The sequence below is a fragment of the Pan troglodytes genome, chromosome 7 (genome assembly GCF_028858775.2).
Source record: "Pan troglodytes isolate AG18354 chromosome 7, NHGRI_mPanTro3-v2.0_pri, whole genome shotgun sequence".
Classification (NCBI taxonomy): Eukaryota; Metazoa; Chordata; class Mammalia; order Primates; family Hominidae; genus Pan; species Pan troglodytes.
Genome location: NC_072405.2, coordinates 18,183,382 through 18,205,821, shown reverse-complemented (window position 1 = coordinate 18,205,821; position 22,440 = coordinate 18,183,382). Strand labels below are relative to the sequence as shown.

At 51.1% G+C, this 22,440-nt stretch overlaps 1 protein-coding gene and 1 pseudogene across 15 annotated transcripts in view; one reads left to right on the top strand and one right to left on the bottom strand.

The window, feature by feature from the left end:
- Positions 1 to 22,440, bottom strand: part of LOC736669 (uncharacterized) — a 188,406-nt gene that overhangs the window by 113,413 nt on the left and 52,553 nt on the right. For 3 of the 15 annotated variants that reach the window (XR_010159415.1, XR_010159416.1, XR_008536631.2), the window contains exons 1-2: positions 6,890 to 7,944; positions 6,089 to 6,436 (exon numbers count right to left, since the gene is read on the bottom strand). The exons of 1 other annotated variant lie outside the window; for it this stretch is intronic. Coding sequence is in view for 3 of the 14 variants with exons in the window: in XM_054656551.2 (XP_054512526.2) it covers positions 21,423 to 21,513 (91 nt within the window). In the remaining 11 variants the exon portion in view is untranslated. Of the gene's footprint in view, positions 1 to 2,308; positions 6,437 to 6,889; positions 7,945 to 20,771; positions 21,514 to 22,440 lie in introns of those variants that run through there. 11 more of the 15 variants (XR_008536632.2, XR_010159420.1, XR_010159419.1 and 8 more) reach the window with 6 other exon arrangements.
- Positions 7,963 to 20,827, top strand: LOC736436 (putative protein N-methyltransferase FAM86B2; annotated as a pseudogene).

Here is a 22,440-nt window from a genome sequence, read left to right as displayed (position 1 = left end):
AAAAACATGCAAGCCTCTTCATACAAAGACACACACAGATGCTCGTAGCAAAACTATTCATAATTGTCAAAAGGTGGCAACAACACAAATGCCTATCAACAACAGACGAATGGGCAAACAAGTACAGTCTACCCGTGTGATGGAACATTAATCAGCCAAAATATGGAATGAAGGGCTGATTCATGCTACAACCTGGATACACCTTGAAACCATTAGGCTAAGTGAGAGAAGCCAGACAAATATTAGATGATTCTACATATATATATATATATATATATATATGCCCAGAATATGAAAATCCAAAGAAACAGAAAGTAGATTAATGGTTGCCAGGAGCCAGGGGTGGGGATAATCAGGGGGAAATAAGGGGTGACTGCTAATGGATACAGGGTTTCTTCTGGGGTAATTAAAATTTCTAAAATTGATGGTGATGATGGCTGCAGAACTCTGTGAATATATTAAAAACCGCTGAATTAGACACTTTATTTATTTATTTAGAGACAGGGTCTGGCTCTGTTGCCCAGGCTGGAGTGCAGTGGTGCAATCTCATCTCACTGCACCCTCCACCTTCCAGGCTCAAACCATCCTCTCACTTCAGCCTCCTGAGTAGCTGGGACTACAGACACACACCACCATGCCCAGCTAATTTTTTTGTATTTTTGGTCGAGACAGGGTTTTGCCATGTTGCTCGGGCTCATCTCAAACTCTTGGGTTCAAGTGATCCTCCCACTTCAGCCTCCCAAAGCACTGGGATTACAAGTGTGAGCTACCATGCCCGGCCAAATGATACACTTTAAATGGGTAAATTGTATTGTATGTAAATTATCTTTCAATAAAGCTGTTATTAAAAAGCAGCTTTAAGGGCCAGACATAAGGGCCATGCCTGTAATCCCAGCATTTTGAGAGGCCAAGGCAGAAGGATCACTTGAGCCCAGGAGTTCAAGACCAGCCTACACAACATGGCAAAACCTGGTCTCTACAAAAAATTTAAAAATTAGGCTTGGCGTGGTGGCTCACGCCTGTAATCCCAGCACTTTGGGAGGCTGAGGTAGGTGGATCACTTGAGGTCAGGAGTTCAAGACCAGGCTGGCCAACATGGTGAAACCTGTCACTACTAAAAATATTTTTTAAAATTAGCCAGGCATGGTGGTGGGTGCCGAGCCTGAGGCAGAAGAATCGCTTGAAGTCGAGAGGTGGAGGTTGCAGTGAGCCGAGATTACGCCACTGCACTCCAACCTGCTGGGCGACAGAGAGAAACTCCATTTCAAAAAAAAAATAAATAAATAAAAATTAAAAATTAGCCATCGGTAGTGGCTCATGTTTGTAGTCCCAGCTACTCAGGAGGCTAAAGTGGGAGGATTGTTTGAGCCCAGGAGGTTGAGGCTGCAGTGAGCCAAGATTGTGTCACTGCACTCTGGCCTCAGCAACAGAACAAGAAATTGTTTCACAGTTTTAAAAACAATTAAAAAACAAGCCTAAAGAAAACACAAAAACCAATGCTAACTGTGAGACATAAATGAGGTGGTCTATATCTTGTTAACTACCAACTAACAATTCATGGCAGAAACAAAGTTTAAATGATGCTATAGCCGGGCGCTGTGGCTCACGCCAGTAATCCCAAAATTTTGGGAGGCTGAGGTGGGTGGATCACCTGAAGTCAGGAGTTTGAGACCAGCGCGGTCAACATGGTGAAATCCCATCTCTACCGAAAATACAAAAATTAGTCGCGTGTGGTGGCGGGTGCCTATAATCCCAGCTACTCGGGAGGCTGAGGCAGGAGAATCGCTTGAACCCCGGGGGGCGGAGGTTGTAGTGAGCCAAGATCGCACCATTGCACTCCAGCCTGGGCGACAGAGCGAAACACCATCTCAAAAAATAAATACATAATTAAATAAATGATGCTATAAACCTCATGTGAGGGAAGACTGCCCCCGGTACAGCTTGAAGAACCTTTGCTGTGAATAGGAGCCAAATGCGATCATTATGTTTGCAACTTGGTTCATGTTAGCTTGTTGCAACTCCAGAGTGTAACAGGTATGAGAAAACTCATGGGGTTAGTGTTTAATGTTGGTGGAAATATTCACATTAAAATACAACAGTTTATCACCTAAGGTATATTTTATCCCTCAAGTGGCCTGGAACACTGTGATTATTGCACACCAATCGCAATCCCATAGCTAAGGCCTTGCCAAGGAGAAATTCCACAGTCACCTGACCTATTTGTAAACCTGGTTTATGACGTTTTGTAACAGGATATCTTGACAGTAGCATGAAGACATTTAACGAGACAAGAACATTCCCCACTGACCAACCAGATGGTTTGAGGGAACAGGATGATGTGCTCAGTTTAATCTTCTGCTGGACCGACCATTAGGCAGAAAATCCTTTGGGTCAATGCCTCTCACTGAATCCACTTCTCAGATTCCTGTCCACCTGCCTGCTTTGCAGTGCAGAGTAAAGTGGGCCTTCCTTGACTCTCTTCAGGGACCAACGTGCTTGAGGCCATCATGAAGACATTCATTCTTTTTTTTTTTTTTTTTTTTTGAGAGTCTCGCTCTGTCACCCAGGCTGGAATGCAGTGATGTGATCTCAGCTCCCCACTGCAACCTCTGCCTCCCAAGTTCAAGTGATTCTCCTGCCTCAGCCTCCTGAGTAGCTGGGATTGCAGGCACGCATCACCAGGCCCAGCTAATTTTTCTATTTTTTGTAGAGACAGGGTTTCACCATGTTGGCCATGCTGGTGTCGAACTCCTGACTTCAAGTGATCCACCTGCCTCGACCTCCCAAAGTGCTGGTATTACAGGTGTGAGCCAACGTGCCTGGCAGAGGGCTTTCATTCTTGATGGACTGCTCCATAGCCTCAGAGACAGTCCGACTGGTTTCTTCAACCAGAGCGGAGCAGACAGGCAATTTCTGTATGCCCCAGGCCAAATATTAGACCAGCTCTTCAATGTACAGAGAGCATCACATTTCTTAGATGCTAGAATATGTGTTGGTCTAAAATATAAATAAATAGCATTGTAGCCAGCCACAGTGGCTCACACCTATAATTCCAGAGCTTTGTGGGGCTGAGGCAGGAGGTTCACTTGAGGTCAAGAGTTCGAGACCAGCCTGGGCAACACAGCAAGACAGCCCCACCCCCACCTGCCATATCTATAAAAATTAAAATAATTAGCTGGGCATAGTAGTGTGGGCCTGTAGTCCCAACTACTTGGGAAGCTGATGTGGGTGGATCGCTTGAGCCCAGGAATTTGAGGCTGCAGTGGGCTATGACTGCATCACTGTACTCCAGCTAGACCTTGTCTCAAAAAAAAAAAAAAAAAAGTGTTGCAATTGAAATTACTTTATCATTTGAAAAGAGGGACAGACAAGAAAGGTATTTGCCATTTACCAAGCAATTACCCAGAATCCTCATCCCATCCTACACCCACCCTTCCCCTAAAAGTGTATGTATATGTATTTATACCATAAAAAATACATCTATTTGGCTCTGGAACTAGATTGCTTGGGTTCAATTACCTGATCTACAATTTGCTCCTGATGACTCAGTGCAGAAAAGCTCTGTAACTCAGTTTCCCCAGCTGTAAAATGGGGAATGGCGCCTTTACTGGGCTGCCGTGAGGGTAAACGAGGTAACATATATATATAAAGCATTCAGAACAATTCATGATACATAGTAAGCTCTATATATTTGAGCTTATTATTGCTGTCAGTACGATTATCATCATCCTGCTGTTTCCAATGAGTACGCTTTCTACATTCTCTTTCTTAAAGACCTTTAAATCCTTTGTATTCTTTCCACCACCTCAGAGAGCAGTGTCCTTGTAGTTTAAATTTTCAAAGACTTCATGGATCCAATAATCATGACATTAACTAAGGGACAGTTTTCTTTCAGTGGATTGGAATCTAAAATGGCTTTTTTATTGTTATTATTGCCCAGGCTGGTCTCGAACCCCAGACTTCAACTGATCCCGCCACCTCACCCTCCCAATGTGTGTTGAGATTACAGGCATGAGCCACCATGCCCGGCCCTCATTCTCTTCTTTTATAAGGACACCAGTCATTGCATCTGCCCCCTCACCAGCAGCCCCCAATCCAGGATGACTCATCGTTACTTGATTACATCTAGAAAGACCCTATTTCCAAATAAGGTCACATTCCTCAGTACTGAGGATTTAGATTTCAAATTTTTTCCCTGACTCAATTTTTTTTTTGAGTCACGGCCTCACCCTGTCACCCAGGCAGGAGTACAGTTATGTGATTATAGCTCACTGCAGCCTCAAACTCCTGGGCTCAAGGCATCCCCTGACCTCAGCCTTCCAAGTGGCTGAGACTACAGGCGCACACCACCATGCCCAACTAATTTTTTTGTTTTTTTGTGGTTTTTTTTGTACAGGTTAGGTCTCACTCTGTTGACCAGGCTGGTCTGACCTCAAGCGATTCTCTTGTCTTGGCCTCCAAAGGCAGTGGGATTACAGGTGTTATCCCATGCCTGACCCTCTTTCTACATTAAAATCATTGTATCATTAGCCTGAGCTGCCCATATTCCTTATTCTGCCCATCCCTGACCAATCTCCTCCTTTAACATAACTTCCAGCTCCATATCATGGGACCTGCTGGGCACTGTAAACAGCCTAAGGAAAGTGGAGATTTTACTTAACCTTAAATTCTGTTACAAAGTCCATATTGAACTTAATTTATATTTGAACTATAAAAATGTTCTGTAAGTTGAAACATGACCTATAAAGGTCTCTACACCCTGAAGCAACGTTTTAGAAAGAAATCAATTGGTCCTTTTCTGCAGAAACCATTAACCATAGGAGAGATAAAGGAAAAACTTCAATGTACTGATTGAACTTCCATGCCCATAGCTTAACTTCTAAAAGGCAACCATTCCATACTGTTAAACTGCCTTAGGTTGTTGATACTGTTATTAAAGAGACCCTCAAAGCCAGAAGTTGAATCTTGACTGTAGTTCTTGCACGTACACGCACACTCTTGCCACTGAAACCACTCAGTTTGTCCTAATACTGCTACCCATAACAACACCACCTGGAATTTTACGTTTGTTTTTAAGCGTCAGTCGTAATCTTCACTTGCTCCTGAACACACCGCACCTGTGAGAGCCACGTGACATTAAAAAAATGCCTTCAGTGAGGCCGGGCATGGTGGCTCACACCTGTAATCCCAGCCCTTTGGGAGTCCAAGGCAGGTGGATCATGATGTCAAGAGATTGAGACCATCCTGGCCAACATGGTAAAACCCTGTCTCTACTAAAAATACAAAAATTAGCTGGGTGTGGTGACGCGTGCCTGTAGTCCCAGCTACTCGAGAGGCTGAGGCAAGAGAATCTCTTGAGCCCGGGAGACAGAGGTTGCCGTGAGCTGAGATCGTGCTACTGCACTCCAACCTGGCAACAGAGGGAGACTGTCTGAAAAAAAAAAAAAAAATTCCTTCAGTGCCTTGATCCTTCCAGATTCAGATCCAAGAGAGATGACATTTGTCCATCACCAGACACTGCACACCAAGATAAAGATTTCTTCTGGCCAGGCGCGGTGGGTCACGCCTGTAATCCCAGCACTTTGGGAGGCAGAGGCGGGTGGATCACCTGAGGTCAGGAATTTGAGACCAGCCTGGCCAAGGTGTTCAAACCCTGTCTCCACTAAAAATACAAAAGTGGCCCGGCAGGGTGGCTCACGCTTGTAATCCCAGCTACTCGGGAGGCTGAGGCAGGAGAGTCGCTTGAGCCTGGGAGGTGGAGATTGCAGTGAGCCGAGATCGCACCATTGCACTCCAGCCTGGACAACTAGAGCAAAACTCCGTCTCCAGAAAAAAAGAAAAAAAGATTTCTTCTGTGTGCATGGCTCAGCTCTGTGGTCCGCTAGTTTCCTTCCTCAATCTGCTTCCAATCTGTGGACTCAGGAAAGACTGAACCAACCTAGATTTATTAATATTTTAGTATAACATAATACAATGTTACTTACTATGACATTGACCGTATATGCCCTTTTGCTCCTTGGAGGAAAGACAATTAATAGCTATTATGTGAGTTAATAAAATAAGCCCAGGATTTATGAGTATAACTAACCTGTTCCCATTGGTTTTCCTTGTCTCCTGCAGGCAGAGAGCTGATCAAAACAGCAAAAGCAAAGCAGTGCCCCTGGCCCAGTTCTGAAGCCAATCTTCCTTAATCACCCAGACCCATCCCTGGTTAGGACTTGCTGTGGATTCTCAGGTGACTCCCTCTCAGGATACAGGGACTGAGAGGGTGTATGCAACATCTCAGACCCAGAAACCGTTGATTCTGTCTAAAAACACAGCAATAACCACATCCCATCCTCTTGATTTAAATGAAAGTGTTTGGAGGAATAAAAGATGAATCTTTTTTTTTCTTTGTCAGATCTTGCGCTCATTTGGTTCTGGTGTGGAACAACAGCTATAAGAGAACAAGTGTATTCAATTAGAATTAATTCCCCTCTCTTATTCTCATAGCTGAGCAGGGCTCAAGTGCCTCTCATCTGAAAGAGGTAATAAGATTTTATCTGTCTCCTCATCTACCTGTTGCAAGTATACTTACCAAATTCGCTCTCAGGACTCTTCCAAATGGAATTTTATGAGGAATTTGCTAAGGTAAACGTTTTAGACTTTGAACACAGTTCAGATTTCAGGGGCAGTACTGAAATCTAAACTGTGTTGCTAACTGCCCTGCCTTTCAACTCAAGACACAATAACTTTGAACTAAAATAATTATATTTTTGTTGTTTTCCACTCTGTCCCCACGTCTATATCACCACCATCCCCAATCCCACCCCGCAGGAGCTAACTCCTCCTTCCTGTCCCTGCAAGATCAAAACTCCTCCTGCAAGCCCCACTAGCTCTGTCTGCTCACCTTCGTGGTAGATATCGCTATCGTACTTTTATCCTCATTTGTGTGATAAGTACTTCAATGTCCACTTCTTCCACGAGCCCCTGAGCCTCTGAAGGGCCTGGACCACACCTAGTTTTTCTCACCATTACATCTCCCTTGTCAGGCACATGGTAGGCGCTTAAAAAGTATTTGATGAACAAATGGCTTGTTTGGTGACAGTCCAAAGGCTGGGGGACAGAGGGAAAGCCCCTCCTTTCGGGCCCCAGACGGGTGGCGCTGATGGAGAGGAGGCTAGGATAAGGCCTCCAGGACCGAAGCATGCACCCGTAAGGCCCCTGCTAAAAAGACCTTCCGAAGGCGGAGGAACTGCGAGAGTGCCTACGTTAGCCCAAGGCCTGACCCGACGATCCCAGGGACCCTCGCCCTAACTGGCCCCGCCTCCCGGGCCCCAAACCCGGACTCGGCCCCGCCCGAAGCTCCGGATCCTGGGGCCCGCCCCCGGCCCCGCGTCGGAAGACCATGGGCTCGCTCCTGGGCCTGCCTCAAACCCTCCGCAGGTAACGCCTCCCGAACTTGAGCCACATTCCGATCCCCTCCTCAAATCCCTCCCCGTTTCCCACACCCTGGACCCCTCGCTCCGTCTCGGCCCCGCCCCAAGCCCAGCTAGGTCTCGGCCCCCGAGCCCAGCCCCGACCGGCCTCCCAGTCCCTGGGTCCCTCCCGACACCGGCCCCTCCCTAAGCTCCGCCTCCGAGGGCCCGCCTCCTGAGCGCAGCCCAGCCCGGACTCGTCCCCGCTTCCCGGACCCTGGGCTCCTCCCCACGTGGGCCCGTCCTAAGCTTCGCCTCCCAGAGTCCACGCACCGCCTGGCCATGTGCTACGACATAGTCAACGCCCCGCCCCTGCCCCGCCTCCTGAGACCTTCTCTGGGTCTGGCCTTAGCCCCGCCCTAAGACCTGTCTCCTGGGCTCTGCTCTGAGTCCCGCTTCCTGAACCCATTGGCATTTATCCCCGCCCTAATGCCCGCCTCCAGGACTCTTATCCTGCCCCCACTCAAGGCACCGCCTCCAGGACGCCACCAACCTGGACGCTTCCGAAGCCCAGCTTCCAGGATCGCCCTCTCCTGGCCACGCCCCAGGAACCGCCAAGCTGGACTCTACCCAAGACCTGCCCCGACGTCGCTTATCCTGGCCCTACCCCAGGCCCCGCCCCCCTAACGCTCATCTTGGCCCCGTCCTAGAGTCCGACCCCAGGACGCACCTCCTGACCCTATCCCCAGGCCCCGCCCCCTCTCTGCCCCCGCGCACTGCCCTCGGCCCGCCCCCTCTTCAGTCCAGGCCCGGCTTCCTCCAGGTCTCCCGGCAACGCTGCGGCCCCGCCCACGTCATGGCGCCCGAGGAGAACGCGGGGACCAAACTCTTGCTGCAGGGTTTCGAGCGCCGCTTCCTGGCGGCGCGCACACTGCACTCCTTCCCCTGGCAGGTGGGCGGCGGGGCGAGCGGAGAGGCCCGCGGGGCGAGCAGAGAGGCCCGCGGGGCGAGCAGAGAGGCCCGCGGGGCTCGCGGGAGTCCAGGGGCAGACGGGATGGGTCTCCGTGCTGAAACCCCCGGCGCTCCGGCCACGTGAGTTCCTGGGTTCTCCCCGGTCAGGACCGCGAGAACCGGTCCCCGTCCCTAGGGCCTGGCCAGAGTCGCTCGCACCCCTTCTGCCCCGCGAGCTGGCGGCGGAAGCTGGGGGTGTCTCCACCGCCTTGGGGGGCAGACGCGCGCTTGGTGTGGGGTACAGTTCACGATCATTTTCACGACTTTTTAAAGGCAGTAATCGTTCTGGTCACTGGGACACAGCTGCGCTCGCCCATTCTAAAAAGTCAGCGCCCTCAGGCCCGCGGGTAACCACCTCCTCCTGAGCATGGTGACCAGGTCACAGGCTGTCCCTCGTGCCTCAGTGTTCTCATCTGTATGTCGAGCACTGCACACAATCGGCTCATGCGCTGAGGCTTTCACGCCTGTGATGGAAGAGACAGAGAAGGGGGTGGCCTCTCCTCTCCCTGGGGACCTGCCATTCTCAGCACAGGCACATGGCAGGCAGCAGCCTCCCTTCTGCCAGCAGAGGGGCTTAATGCACCCCGCTCCATTTGGAATTCATGTGCAGTGAGCTCACTGGGATGAGTCAGTTTGGATATATATTCCTCCCTGGGTCTGCCCCATTTTATGGGGTGTTGCTTAATCATTTGCGTTATTCCATTGACATAAAATATTTAGCACTCAGAGATCATTTCCAGTCAGGAGAAATTTGTGCATTTTTAACCCAAAATAGAAACCTTCATAAAAGCATCATAGGTCTCCATTCAATATTGACTATAATTGTTCACATGCCCACACTGAATGCTAACTTGGGCTCACCCTCAACACCCACGAGGTGTGTACTATTACTATCACTCACATTTGACCAGAGGGATTGTTTGATTATGGTGAAGTAGTTGAGAGTTCAGACACAGGATACAGCCTGCCTGCTTCGAATCCTGGCCCAACCCCTGGCCCTGTGTGACCTTGGGCAAGTGACTGCATCTCTCTGTGCTATTGTTTTCTTATTAATAAAATGGGGGATATAATGATACCTACCTCTTAGGGTTGTTGTCAGCGTTGAGTACAAAAGCCTGTGGATCAGTGCCTGGCTCATGGTAAATGCATGTCGGTGTTAGCTAGTGTTTTATTCAGTCTCAAAATGTTTAATAAATGCCTTCCGTGAGCCAGGCACCATGGCTCAGCAGTACCCATGATAGATGAGGCTCTGCTTGCATGGGAGAGCCAGAGAATAAACAAATAAATGAATAAACAAGAAAAGACCAGATGAGAGTGGCTTTAAAGCCAAGAAAACAGGGAAATGGTGAATGGAGCAACTGGGGAGAAGTGTCACCAAAGTCAGGGAATCAGGGAAGCCTTCCCCAAAGAGGTGGCATTTGAACTGGGGCCTGAGTGGTGAAGCAGCCAGCCATGGGAAGGGTCTGGGGAACAGGATATGCAAAGGCCCTGTTGTGGAAATAAGCCAGTTGTGGTTGAGGAACAATAGCAAGGCAGCCAGTGTGGCTGGAGTGGAGTGAGCAGGGTGGGCCAGAGGTGAGGGACAACAGGCCAGAGAGGGGGATTAGCAGCAGGTCTTGTAGGGCCTTTTATGGCATAGAAGGAGCTCTGAAGCAATGAAGTGCCTTGCCATGTGTCACATACCAGCCGAGACAGTCTGCCTAACTCGGGAGCCAAAGCTCGCTGCTGGGCTTGAGGCCCCTGTAAGAGGACAATGTAACCCAGGCTGGTATGGGCACATTCTGCATTTCCACTTAAACTCAGATGGCAAGCCCATCAAACCTTGGTGCCATGGCTGCCCTGGTAATTCCTGGCTGACCAGTGTAACCAGGGAGCTGGCCCATGACCTGGGTGGCAGCTGAGTAGCCAGGACTAATGCGACCAAGAGTCAGCCTTCTTCCTGTGACTCATCCAGGTGCATCCTGCGACATCTGAAGGTCAGGCTTTCAGCCGCTGTGGCTTCCACTTCCAACTGGCTCCACGTCCCCAGGGAGGGATCACATAGAGCTTTGCCAACACACTCTATTGCGTGTTTAATGTTCCTGTGAATGGGCCCTTGAGATTTCTCTCTCTCCCGTCCACACAGAGCTTAGAGGCAAAGTTAAGAGACTCATCAGATTCTGAGCTGCTGCGGGATATTTTGCAGAAGGTAAGAATCCCAGAGTCCCTGGGACTCATGACCCTGCCTCCTGAAGCTCTCCGGAAGACCTGAGAGAAGCAGCACAGGTGTGCTTGTACCCTTTAAAAACAGCCCTCTTCAAAGAACAAAACCATTGAGTCAGCACTTCAGGAGGGTGTCAGCACCTCCGACAGCTCCTAAGCTTTCGTTTTCTATCTATGACTTAGACAAAGACATCAGAATATACAAAAATCTGCAAGAGGGGGGAAATCTACGGAATGTTTTTTAAACCATCCACAGCAAAAACAGAGATGACAGGTGCAAAACAGCTTCTAGCATTTGGTAGATGCTCAGAGACTTTCTTTTTTGCATTCATGAGGCCTGTCCCGCCCACTCCTGTCTCTTCTAGACCTAAATGGGCCCCTGCTTTGCCCAGGGTGGGGTTTGGACTCAAGTGCATCTGCATGCAAGTGAGAGCCAGGATCACCACCCGGCCCAGCCACAGGCTGACCTTGGCCTTGAGGGCCAAGTGCAGATCACCCTGCATCCTGGGTCTTCACCTTCGAAGGGCCATGGGCCCTTCTGAAAAGACAAACCAATAGACTCCCTCCCAGAAAGAAGTGCACCAGAATACATTTTCCATACAAACTCAGGGGAGGCAGACATCCTCCACCCTGACCCACCCAGCCCATCCTAGGAGCCCCGGTGAAGAATTCCTGTTCTAGAGGTGAACCAAGATTATCCACGTGGAAAAGATGCAGCCACAGCAGGGAAGACTTTCAGGGCAATACAGTAGGTCAGGGCTTCGAGCATGGAGATACCTGAAGTTATCTCGCACCTTGCTCTGAGTTTCCCCCTGAGACTCACTCTTGTAGGTGGTGAAGCATGAGATGTAGGGAGAGCTGCTTTAAAACCCAGCACAAGGCTGGGTGCACTGGCTCACACCTGTAATCCCAGGACATTGGGAGGCTGACGTGGATGGATCACCTAAGGTCAGGAGTTCAAGACCAGCCTAGCCAACATGGCAAAAACCCATCTCTACTAAAAATAAAAAAAATTAGCTGGGCGTGGTGGTGCACGCCTATACTCCCAGGTACTCGGGAGGCTGAGGCAGGAGAATCGCTTGAACCCAGGAGGCACAGGCTGCGGTGAGCCACGATCAGGCCACTGCACTCCAGCCTGGGCAACAGAGCGAGACTCTGTGTCAGAAAAAATGAAAAACCAGCACCAGCATGAAGAGCCTGTGTATTGCGTGGGGTACTTTGCTGCCCTTGGGCAGAATCTGCATCCCTCCCAGCCAGCAGGCGCTGCGGACTGTCTCCTCCCTCTCCTTCCAGGCTCCTGTTTTCCCACCATCCCCACTCCTGCTGCACCAGTCCCTCTGCCCTCCTTTCCAAGTGCCAGCCCGTGGCCACCTCAGAGCTTGCACAGGCTGTTCCCACTGCCTGGAACTTGCTCATCCTGCACTTGGCTTCTCTCGGCTTTAGCTGGAGTGTCACCCTGAGTGTCCCCTCCCCTCCATCCTGTCCCCAGGGACACACGCTCCAAGAGAGCAGTTGCCAAGTGGGCCTTCCCGCCTCTTCCATAGAGCCAGATAGTTGGCGACTGTCCTTACTGCAAGCCCTGGTTCACACTGGCTCCCCTGGGAGGGAGGTTGTTTGGGCCCACATGCCCTGTGTTCCTGCTCAGAATGGGCATTAGAAATGCTGCCATAGCCTGTGCCACTGCAGTGGAAGCATCTTTAGGAAATGACTTATATCTTAAGACAAACTGCAGATGCGTGGGGCCAGAACGCCGTGTCCATCTACATCTTTGCTGAGGGATCGGCTAGCCTGGAGTTTGCCCTCTGCTGTATTGGCTTGAAGCTCATAGGAGACTTAAGACGGGCTCTCGAGCAACCAACGTTCTGTTCTTTGCCGTAGACTGTGAGGCATCCTGTGTGTGAAGCACCCGCCGTCAGTCAAGTATGCCCGGTGCTTTCTCTCAGAACTCATCAAAAAGGTCAGTAATGGGCAGTGTCCACCCAGTAGCCGGACAGCATAGCCACCTGCGTGCTGGAGCCCCCATCCTTCCCAGGCCCTGGGCCTGCTTTGCAAACCCCAGCATGGCAGGGGCCTCCCCAGGCAACTGGCTGCAGCTGAGTGTGACCCATGGGAGACAGTGCAGGGCGGGAAGAAGGGGAGGCCAGCATCTCTCCCTCACTCTGCCTCCTGGGGTTTCCACAGCAGCTGCTTCTCTGGGGCCCCATCTCCTAGCATATGGATTCTCATTCCTACCAGGCTGGTCCAGCCCACAGCACTGGAACCCTCACTCACACCCTCTGTCCTGCCCGCCAAAGGGTTTGGAGTTTCCTGCTCTTGTCTGTCTCTGGGTTGCCCCACGGGCCCCTGTTGGAAAATTTAGCTCTTGCCATACCTTTGGAACTAGTTCCTCTGGTGAATTCTCTGCATTGATCCTGCTGGAATGAGCTCTTTCCTGACTGATACAGGATGGATTTTATTTTTTACTTATTTATTTACTTTTTTGAGACAGTCTCACTGTGGTGCCCAGGCTGGATTACCGTGGCACAATCTCGGCTCACTGAAACCTCTACCTCCTGGGTTCAAGCAACTCTCGTGCCTAAAAAGCTGGGACTACAGGCACATGCCACCATGCCTGGCTAATTTTTGTATTTTTAGTAGAGACAGAGTTTCACCATGTTGGCCAGGCTGGTCTCGAACTCCTGACCTCAGGTGATCCACCTGCCTCAGCCTCCCAAAATGCTGGGATTACAGGAATGAGCCACCACACCTGGCCTAGGATGGATTTTAAAGATGGGCCCGAACATGCAGGGTTTGACATGAGGATGTCAAGAGGCCTTTCCTTAGTAGGCAGTAGCAGACCTGCTGAGTGAAAGGGCCACACTTTTAGCAAATAAACAATCCCCTGCTTCTTCAATACCTGCTTTCTCCCTAGTCCTCCCCAGAAGGGTGCATCTGTAGTCTCCAGCAGGTCTGCCCTGTGCCATCACGAGAGGGCAGCAGTCACCCAGTGTACCCTGCTGCTGCCCTGTGAATCCTAGGATGGGGCCAGCTGTGGAAAAGCAGCCTGCTGACAGCCACAGCCTGCAGCATGGGCCGCCCTCACAGTTCTGCCTGGGCTCACTTAAAAGCACCTTTTGTTTTCCTCCTCTCTGTGTTTGATCTAAACACAGAGCTCTCTGTCATGGTCACGTGGCAGCTCTCATGGAATCCTTGTCTCCTGCCCTAGACTACACCTAACCCTACCCTCTCAACACCTCTTGTTGAAGGCCCTCCCTTCCAGGTTGCCCTACCAAGTGAAATTTTTTTTTAGAGACAAGGTCTCTTGCCCAGGCTGTCCTCGAACTCCTGGGCTCAAGCAGTCCTCCCATGTCAGCCTCTAGATTAGCTGGGACTATTCGGCACACACCACCACGCCCAACGAAGTGAATATTTTATGCGCCAGCTGTCCGGTGTTACACCATTCCATCCCAAATCTCCCCTCTAAACTTGGTGAAAATCATCTGGCCATTTTTACAGATTAGAACGAAAGCAAACAAGCTCTCACTCTCTTTGCCCGCAGCACGAGGCTGTCCACACGGAGCCTTTGGACGAGCTGTACGAGGCGCTGGTGGAGACCCTGATGGCCAAGGAGTGCACCCTGGGCCACTGGAGCTATTTGCTGGTATGAGAAGGGCACCCTCCTCCCCCTCACAGCCCAGATACCCTTCCTGCACAGACAAAGTGAAAACGTGGGTGTGGGTTCAAATCCTGACTCACCCATTCTGCAGTCTTAGACATGAGGTCCATTAACCTTCTTTAGCCTCAGTTTCCCTGTCTGTAAATCAAGCACTTCAACAACAACAGCATGTCTCGTGGGGTTGTTGGGCATTTGTCCAATAGGTGACACACACTACCTGCCTCACAAGGACCTGGTGCCCAGTCCTCAAAGAATATTTGACAGGGCTGGACATGGTGGCTCAAGCCTGTAATCCCAGCACTTTTGGAGGCCAAGGCGGGTGGATCTGAGGTCAGCAGTTCGAGAACAGCCTGGCCAATATGGTGAAACCCTATCTCTACTAAAAATACAAAAATTAGGCCAGGCGTGGTGGCTCATGCCTGTAATCCCAGCATTTTGGGAGGCTGAGGCGGGGGGAATCACCTGAGGTCAGGAGTTTGAGACCAGCTTGGCCAAGATGGTGAAACTCCATCTTTACTAAAAATACAAAAATTAGCGGGGTGTGGTAGTGAGCGCCTGTAATCCCAGCTACTCGGGAGGCTGAGGCAGGAGAATCTCTTGAACCCGGGAGGTGGAGGTTGAAGTGAGCCAAGATTGCACTATTGCACTCCAGCCTCAGCAATGAGAGCGAATCTTTGTCTCAAAAAAAAGTACAAAAATTAGCCGGACATGGTGGCACATGCCTGTAGTTGCAGCTACTTGGGCAGCTGAGGCAGGAGAATTGCTTGAACCCAGGAGGCAGAGGTTGCAGTGAGCAAAGATCATGCCACTGACTCCAGCCTGTATGACAGAGCTCAAAAAAAAAAAATAAGATAAAACATAGATACAGAAAACCACAAAGGAAAAACATAGCATATTGAATCATCACGATGCAGCCACCCCTTCATAGCCACACCTGGCCCCTGGCCACCACTGACCTGTGCTCCATCGCCAGAATTCCGTTGTCTCAGGAATGTTCGATGAATAGAATCCTGTGTGGCCTGAGATGAGTGTCTTTCATGCCACGTGACACCCTTGAGGCCCGTGCAAGCTGTTGGTATGTCAACAGTTAGCTGCTTCTCATTGCTGAGTGGCGATTGGTCCTGTCATGCTTTATTCAGCCATGTGGTGGATGGCTACTTGTCTTCTAAGCCACTTGTTTTCTGATTGCTGGACTTACTGTCTCGCCCTCTCTTGGTGCAGCCCTCGGAAGGGTCGGTCACATTCTCCGAGAGCACAGCCATCATCTCCCACGGTACCACAGGCCTGGTCACATGGGACGCCGCCCTCTACCTTGCAGAACGGGCCATCGAAAACCCGGTAGCCTTCACTAACAGGTGACCTTGGGGCACAGGGCAGCCGCAGTCTACCTTGCAGAATGGGTCATCGAGAACCCGGCAGCCTTCACTAACAGGTGACCTCGGGGCACAGGGCAGGGCACCGAGGCAGGCTTACCCTGGTGCAGTCGAAGACACGGTCCCCTTTCCTCCCGCCAGGACGGTCCTAGAGCTTGGCAGTGGCGCCGGCCTTACAGGCCTGTCCGTCTGCAAGATGTGCCACCCCCGGGCATACATCTTCAGCGACTGTCACAGCCGGCTCCTCGAGCAGCTCCGAGGGAATGTCCTTCTCAATGGCCTCTCATTAGAGGCAGACATCACTGCCAACTTAGACAGCCCCAGGGTGACAGTGGCCCAGCTGGACTGGGACGTAGCGATGGTCCATCAGCTCTCTGCCTTCCAGCCAGATGTTGTCATTGCAGCAGGTAATGCCCAGCCCCGGGCATCCTGTGCAGGCGGTGTCCTTGCAGCTCTACCCAGCTCTTGGCTCTGGGAAAAGGGAACAATGGACCCTGTCGGGCATGGACATGATGGGGCTTCCAGAAGAGTTACTCTGGGCCTCCAGGGTGACATCAAAGGACAGGGGTGCCTCTTAAGGTGACCTTCAAGCCACAGCCCTCTTGTTGGAGACAGGCATACTCCCGTTACAGTCGTCACCACATGGCTGTGTCCCAGAGCCATGCCCTGTGTCCTTCAGAGACCACAGGAGGAAAACAACCAGTTCTGGGATGAGGACAGGGCCCTTGAGAGAAGGTGGTGTTTGGCTGGGCCACCAAAAACCCCTCACCCCTGACAGCACACTCAGTCCCCTCTCTGGTGGAACAGAGCTCTGCCTGTGGTCCTGGGTCCCAGCCCTGAAACCCACAGGTCCAGCGGTGGCCAGGGACACAGGCCCACCCCTGCAAGCCAGCAGACCAATCGGCAGACACCTGAAACACGAAGTTCACGGCAGGGTCAGGCTTTCTGTCATTCAAAGCCCCCTAGATAGGCCGAGAACCAGAGCTGGTTTTTTAAGGAACACCAGTGAGTCTGGAGATTTTTTTCTTTTGCTTCGGTCTTTTGCAGCTTTCTCTACTAAGGGTTCTCCTTTTTCACCCAAGTAATTGCCTTTCCATCTAATGGCCCAAATGGTCAAGTGGCATCTAATAGTCTCATAGGACCGCTGCCTCTCTGGCCTCGCCCTGCTGCTGAGGTCAGCATGAACTGGAACTTTCCACTTGTCCCTTTCAGTAACCTGAAGCTTTCACCGTAGACTTGCTGTATTGCCCAGAAGCCATCGTGTCACTGGTCGGGGTTCTGTGGAGGCTGGCTGCCTGCCAAGAGCACAAGCGGGCTCCTGAGGTCTACATGGCCTTTACCGTCCGCAACCCAGAGACGTGCCAGCTGTTCACCACGGAGCTAGGTGAGCCCCGACGCCCACCCGGGCCTGCATGGTCCCCGAGCTGTCCCTGCAGGACTCCAGTGAAAGTGAAAGAACTGGGTGCCGGGGAAAAGCTAGGATGCCCCACACTCCCACACCATGCGGGGAACTCGGGCAGAGGCCGGTGAGCAGGGTGGGCTCGGGGCATTGGGGGCTTGCGGCAGGAGGAGGGCAGGTCAGCACAGGCAGGGAGGGTCTGAGCCCAGCAGCCCTACTATGTGCTTCAGAGCAGGGTTCCCTAAGCCCTTGGGCCTCGGTTTCCTCATCTGTAAAATGGAGGTGGCGGGAGGGGCAGTTGGGGTCAGGGCTGGACACAGCTGTGGCCTGCAGGATGCTGGAGCACAGGCTGTACAGGCGGATCCTCCACGCCACTGTCCTGAGCACCTAGTTGATGGAAGACGAGCAGGGTGACTATAGAGAAGGGGAACGGGCCCCCTAATGGGCCAGCCACTGTCCTGAGACCTGACATTGGTCAGCCCCCGGCACCTGTGAAAGTGTGCTGTCATTGTCCCATCTCACCGACAAAAACACTAGGACACACAGAGGCCAAGCGACCCCCGAGCTCCCACAGACTGCACCCAGACCACGTGGCTCTCGTGCCTCTACACTACACCCAAGCCCCCCATTGCCACCAGCCTCTGCCCCAGCTCCCCCTGAGCACAGCCCCTCCTGGCAGCCATGTGCACAGATGCACCCGCAGCAGCCTCTGCCTGCACACAGAGACACGGACGACCCAGTGCCTGTCCATGTGGGGCAGCCCGTGAACTACAGAGTCAACAAACAAGCCAACACACGAAGGCATACTGGGTTCCACGACAGAGTCCCGCACAACCTAACACAGGAGGCTGGCTGGGCGCGGGGCTCAGACCTGTCATCCCAGCACTTTAGGAGGCTAAGGCAGGAGGGCTACTTGACCCCAGGTGTTCAAGACCAACCTGGGCCACATAGTGGGACCCCATCTTCACAAAACATACAGAAACTAGCCAGATGTGGTTGCACACGCCTGTAGTCCCAGCTACTCGGGAGGCTGAGGTGGGAGGATGGCTTGAGCCCATGAGGTGGAGGCTGCAGTGAGCCCTGATCTCACCACTGCACACCAGCGTGGGCAACAGAGCGAGACCCTGTCTCAAAAAAGAAAAAAAGAAAAAAAAAAAAAAAAAGGAAGTCTTTTTTCGGATACTTACGTGAAAAAAAACCTGCAATATCTTTTAAGTGAAAAAAAAAACAGTGCCAAGCAGAACACATAGTATAAGCCCCCACCAACCTTTATTTTTTATTTTTTTTTATTTATTTTTTTTTTTTTTGAGACAGAGTCTGGCTTTGTATTGCCCAGGCTGGAGTGCAGTGGAGCCATCTCGGCCCACTGCAGCCTCCCACCTCCCAGGTTCAAGCTATCCTCCCATCTCAGCCTCCTGAGTAGCTGGGACTACAGGTGCGTGCTACCACGCCTGGCTAATTTTTGTATTTTTTGTAGAGTCGAGGTTTCTCCATGTTGGTCAGGCTGATCTTGAACTCCTGACCTCAAGTGATCTGCTGCCTCAGCCTCCCAAAGTGGTAGGAATACGGGCTTGAGCTACTGCGCCCAGCCCCATTTTTGTTTAAAAACTAATAATAATCACCCACACGTGGTTATGAGTACCTATATTCCAACTACTCAGGAGGCTGAGGCGGGAGGATGACTTAAGCCCAGGAGTTTGTGGCCACCTTGAGCAACATAGCATGACTTCATCTAAAAAAAAATGTATCAAAATAATCATTTTCACATAGGTATACCTATAGGGGAAAACCTAGAACATATATATAGCAGGCTTGTCCAACCTGTGGCCCAAAACAAATCTGTAAACTTTCTTAAAACAATATGAGGATTTTTTGTGATTTTTTTTCTTTTAGCTCATCAGTTATTGCTAGCTTTACTGTATTTTATGGGTGGCCCAAGGCGATTCTTCTTCTTCCAATGTAGCGCAGGTAGGCCAAAAGATTGGACATCCCTGATATACACGTTAACAGGTGCCATCCTTGGATTGCAGGATTATAGAGATTGCTACACGTTCATGTCTATACTACTTCATTTTTATAAATACGCATTTTCCACTCGTAACAAAAAACCGTGATTGAAAATCATCCCAGGTCACAGTGTCTCATGCCTCTAATCCCAACCCTGTAAGAGGCTGAGGCTTTGGGAGGCAGAGGTGAGCAGATCACCTGAGGTCAAGAGTTCAAGACCAGCCTGGCCAACTCGGTGAAACCCCACCTCTACTGAAAACACAAAAATTAGCCAGGCGTGGTGGTGCACACCTATAATCCCAGCTACTCGGGAGGCTGAGGCAGGAGAATCACTTGAACCTGGGAGGCGTTGAAGTGAGCTGAGATTGCGCCACTGCACTCCAGCCTGGGGAACAGCGTAAAACTCAATCTAAAAAATAATAATAAAAGAGGCTGAGGAAGGAGCATCACTTGAGGCCATGCGTTCAGGACCCCATCTCTACAAAATAAAAAAAATACTGGCATGGTAGCATGCACCTGTCATCCCAGCTACTCAGGAAGTGGGAGGATTGCTAGAGCCCAGGAGTTGAGGCTGTGGTGAGCAATGACTGTGCCACTGCACTCCAGTCTGGGTGACAGAACAAGATCGTATCTCAGAAAAAAAAAAAAAAAAAAAGAATCATTCTGGCTAATGGCTCTTCAGACATCTGTGCTTATGAGAACATCAGCCCCTTCTAAGCTTTTGTGTGTGTGTGTGTCTGTGTGTGTCTGTGTGTGTGTGTGTGTGTTTTGAGATGGAGTCTCACTCTGTCACTCAGGCTGGAATGCAGTGGCACAATCTCGGCTCACTGCAACCTCCGCCTCCTGGGTTCAAGCAATTCTCCCGCCTCAGCCTCCCAAGTAGCTGGGATTACAGGCACCCGCCATCGTGCCTGGCTAATTTTTGTATTTTTGTAGAGATGGGGTTTCACCATGTTGGCCAGGCTGGTCTCGAACACCTGACCTCAAGTGATCCGCCGGCGTTGGCCTCCCAAAGTGTTGGGATTACAGGCATGAGCCAGTGTGCCCGGCCACTTTCTAAGCTTTGTGAAGAGTGAGTTGACTGAGCAGCCAGGTAGATGTGGGTTCAGATCTCTGCTTCGGTCCTGCTGTGCCAAGTGCTGGGGCAGACGCGGGCAGAGAGTGGACAGCGGCATGGTGCCTGCTGCTAGCCATTTCTATGCAAAACCAGATTTCCGGTCCCATCCTGGAGGCCAATTCTAGGTACGTGGGTGGGCCTGGGAACCTGTGAAGCAAGTAAACTGACTTAGACACCCCCCACCCCGCCAGGCCTGTCCTAGCAGCCCCACACAAAACGCACATGTCCTGTCCCCAAACACCGCCATCCTCAAACACGTGCTCTGTTTCCAGGCTGGGCTGGGATCAGATGGGAAGCGGAAGCTCATCATGACCAGAAACTGTTTCCCTACGGAGAGCACTTGGAGATGGCAATGCTGAACCTCACACTGTAGGACTCACACACGACTCCAACGGGATTGTGAGAATCAAGTCACTCTCGTGGGAAGAATTTTTATATGAGAAAGGGGATAAAACTTTCATTGGACTGGAATGTTTGGAGAATGTTAAATTCCAAATCAGGAACCACAAACTGCCCTCTAATAAGACATCGGCTATCTAAGCGTGTGGGTGCCCCCTTTCTGCCAGCAGTTCTGGTTCTTAAGAAAATCACCATAAATCAGACATGAAAATTCTGGCTCCAAAAATAGCATTTTCTTTGTGCAAATAAAAACGTGTGTATCAACTATGACGTTCCCCCACGTGGACACACTCGGTTCCTCATAAAACCAAGCCTGCTGCAGCTGCCACATCCCTGGACACATTCGATTCCTCACAAAGCCAAGCCCGCTGCAGTTGCCACATCCCCGGACACACTCGGTTCCTCACAAATCTAAGCCCGCTGCAGCTGCCACATCCCTGGGCTTATGGTGCAGCAGGTGCTTTTTTCAAGACAGGAATCAAAGTGTTAGGAACATGGAAGAAAGGTGACACCTGGAGACCAAATGCAGGATTGGGAGTACTGTAGAGGTCACAGGGAAGTCACAGAACAGTAATATGCTAGCAGGGGCATGGGGCGTGAAGAACAGAAGACAGGAAGCGTTTCGGAGACTCCAAAGAAGAAATCAGGGCCAACCACAGCTTCCCGGGTCATTCACCAGGTGGCACCACTGCCGTCATTTCAGCTTCTGGCCACTGGGAGGCGCTGCTCAAAAGGATTTGCCCTGAGACTCCAAGAAGAAGCTGTGGGAAGGACAGCAGGGGCCCTGGGGTTTTAGCCTCTGGCCCAGGAGTTATGTGTCCATAACCAAAGGGAGCACAGTCTGCACCCAGCTCTCATCCCATCAGAGCTGCTGAGACTCCCGCAGGTTCTTCCAGAACTGGTTTAGCTTGCCTGCAGGATCAGGAAAGTTTGAGAAAGGCATCTGCAAAATACTAAAGAGCAGAGCTTACCTCATTGCCTGTCCCCACCCCATCCCAGGTCACCACCTGGATGACCCCAGCTCCCCGACCCAACAACAACCCCTCCCAAGTCCCTAACTCCCTCACTTGGACTTGAGACCCTTCACACCCCAGCAGCGCTCTGCCTCCAACTTGACATCATGCTTTCTGGAAACTTCCCCGTATGTCCCACTTTCCCACACTTGGTGCGCTGGAGCACCTTCCGGCCTCCACATGCTGTACGTTCCCCTGTGAGCACCGTCCTCTCAGCCTCTGGCCAACACAGTCCCACCCATCTGTGGGTAACAAGGGGGTGTGGGTGTTCTTTACAGCCTTGCTAAACTGTCTGAATCAAGGATCACAAACTACAGCCTGCAGGCCAAACCCAGCCCACAGCCTGTGTTTGTAAATAAAGCTTTGTTGGAACAAAGCCACACCCCTTATTCTACAGATGCTGTGGCTACTTTCGCACCACAACAGAGTACCATGGTTCTGACAGAGACTGGGGGACCCAGTCTAAATGACTTCTGACCTGGACCTTTACTGAAAATCCTCCCAATCATTCTGTTGACAAGAATGATGTATTACTTTTTGCAATAAGAAACAAGTAACCTTTGCAGAATTCCACCCATCTTTCAAGGCTTGTCCCAGAAGTTCCCTTTGCCCACGCACCTACCTGATCCTGACCACTTCCTAAACTGCAGCCCGGCCCACCCGGCTCCAGCATCATTTGTGGAGTGTCAGCTCCATAAATCCAGAGGGCAGGTGGGGTTGTGTCCTAACTTTCCCAAGCCTACTGTGCCAAAATGGGACAGCAGAGTAGGAAGCCTCTGTGACTTCTGCTCCCTCCCTAGCTTTTCCACCAGACCCCGCATGGTCCCACCCTGGCTGTGTGAAGCAGGGATCAGGGAGCGTGGCTCG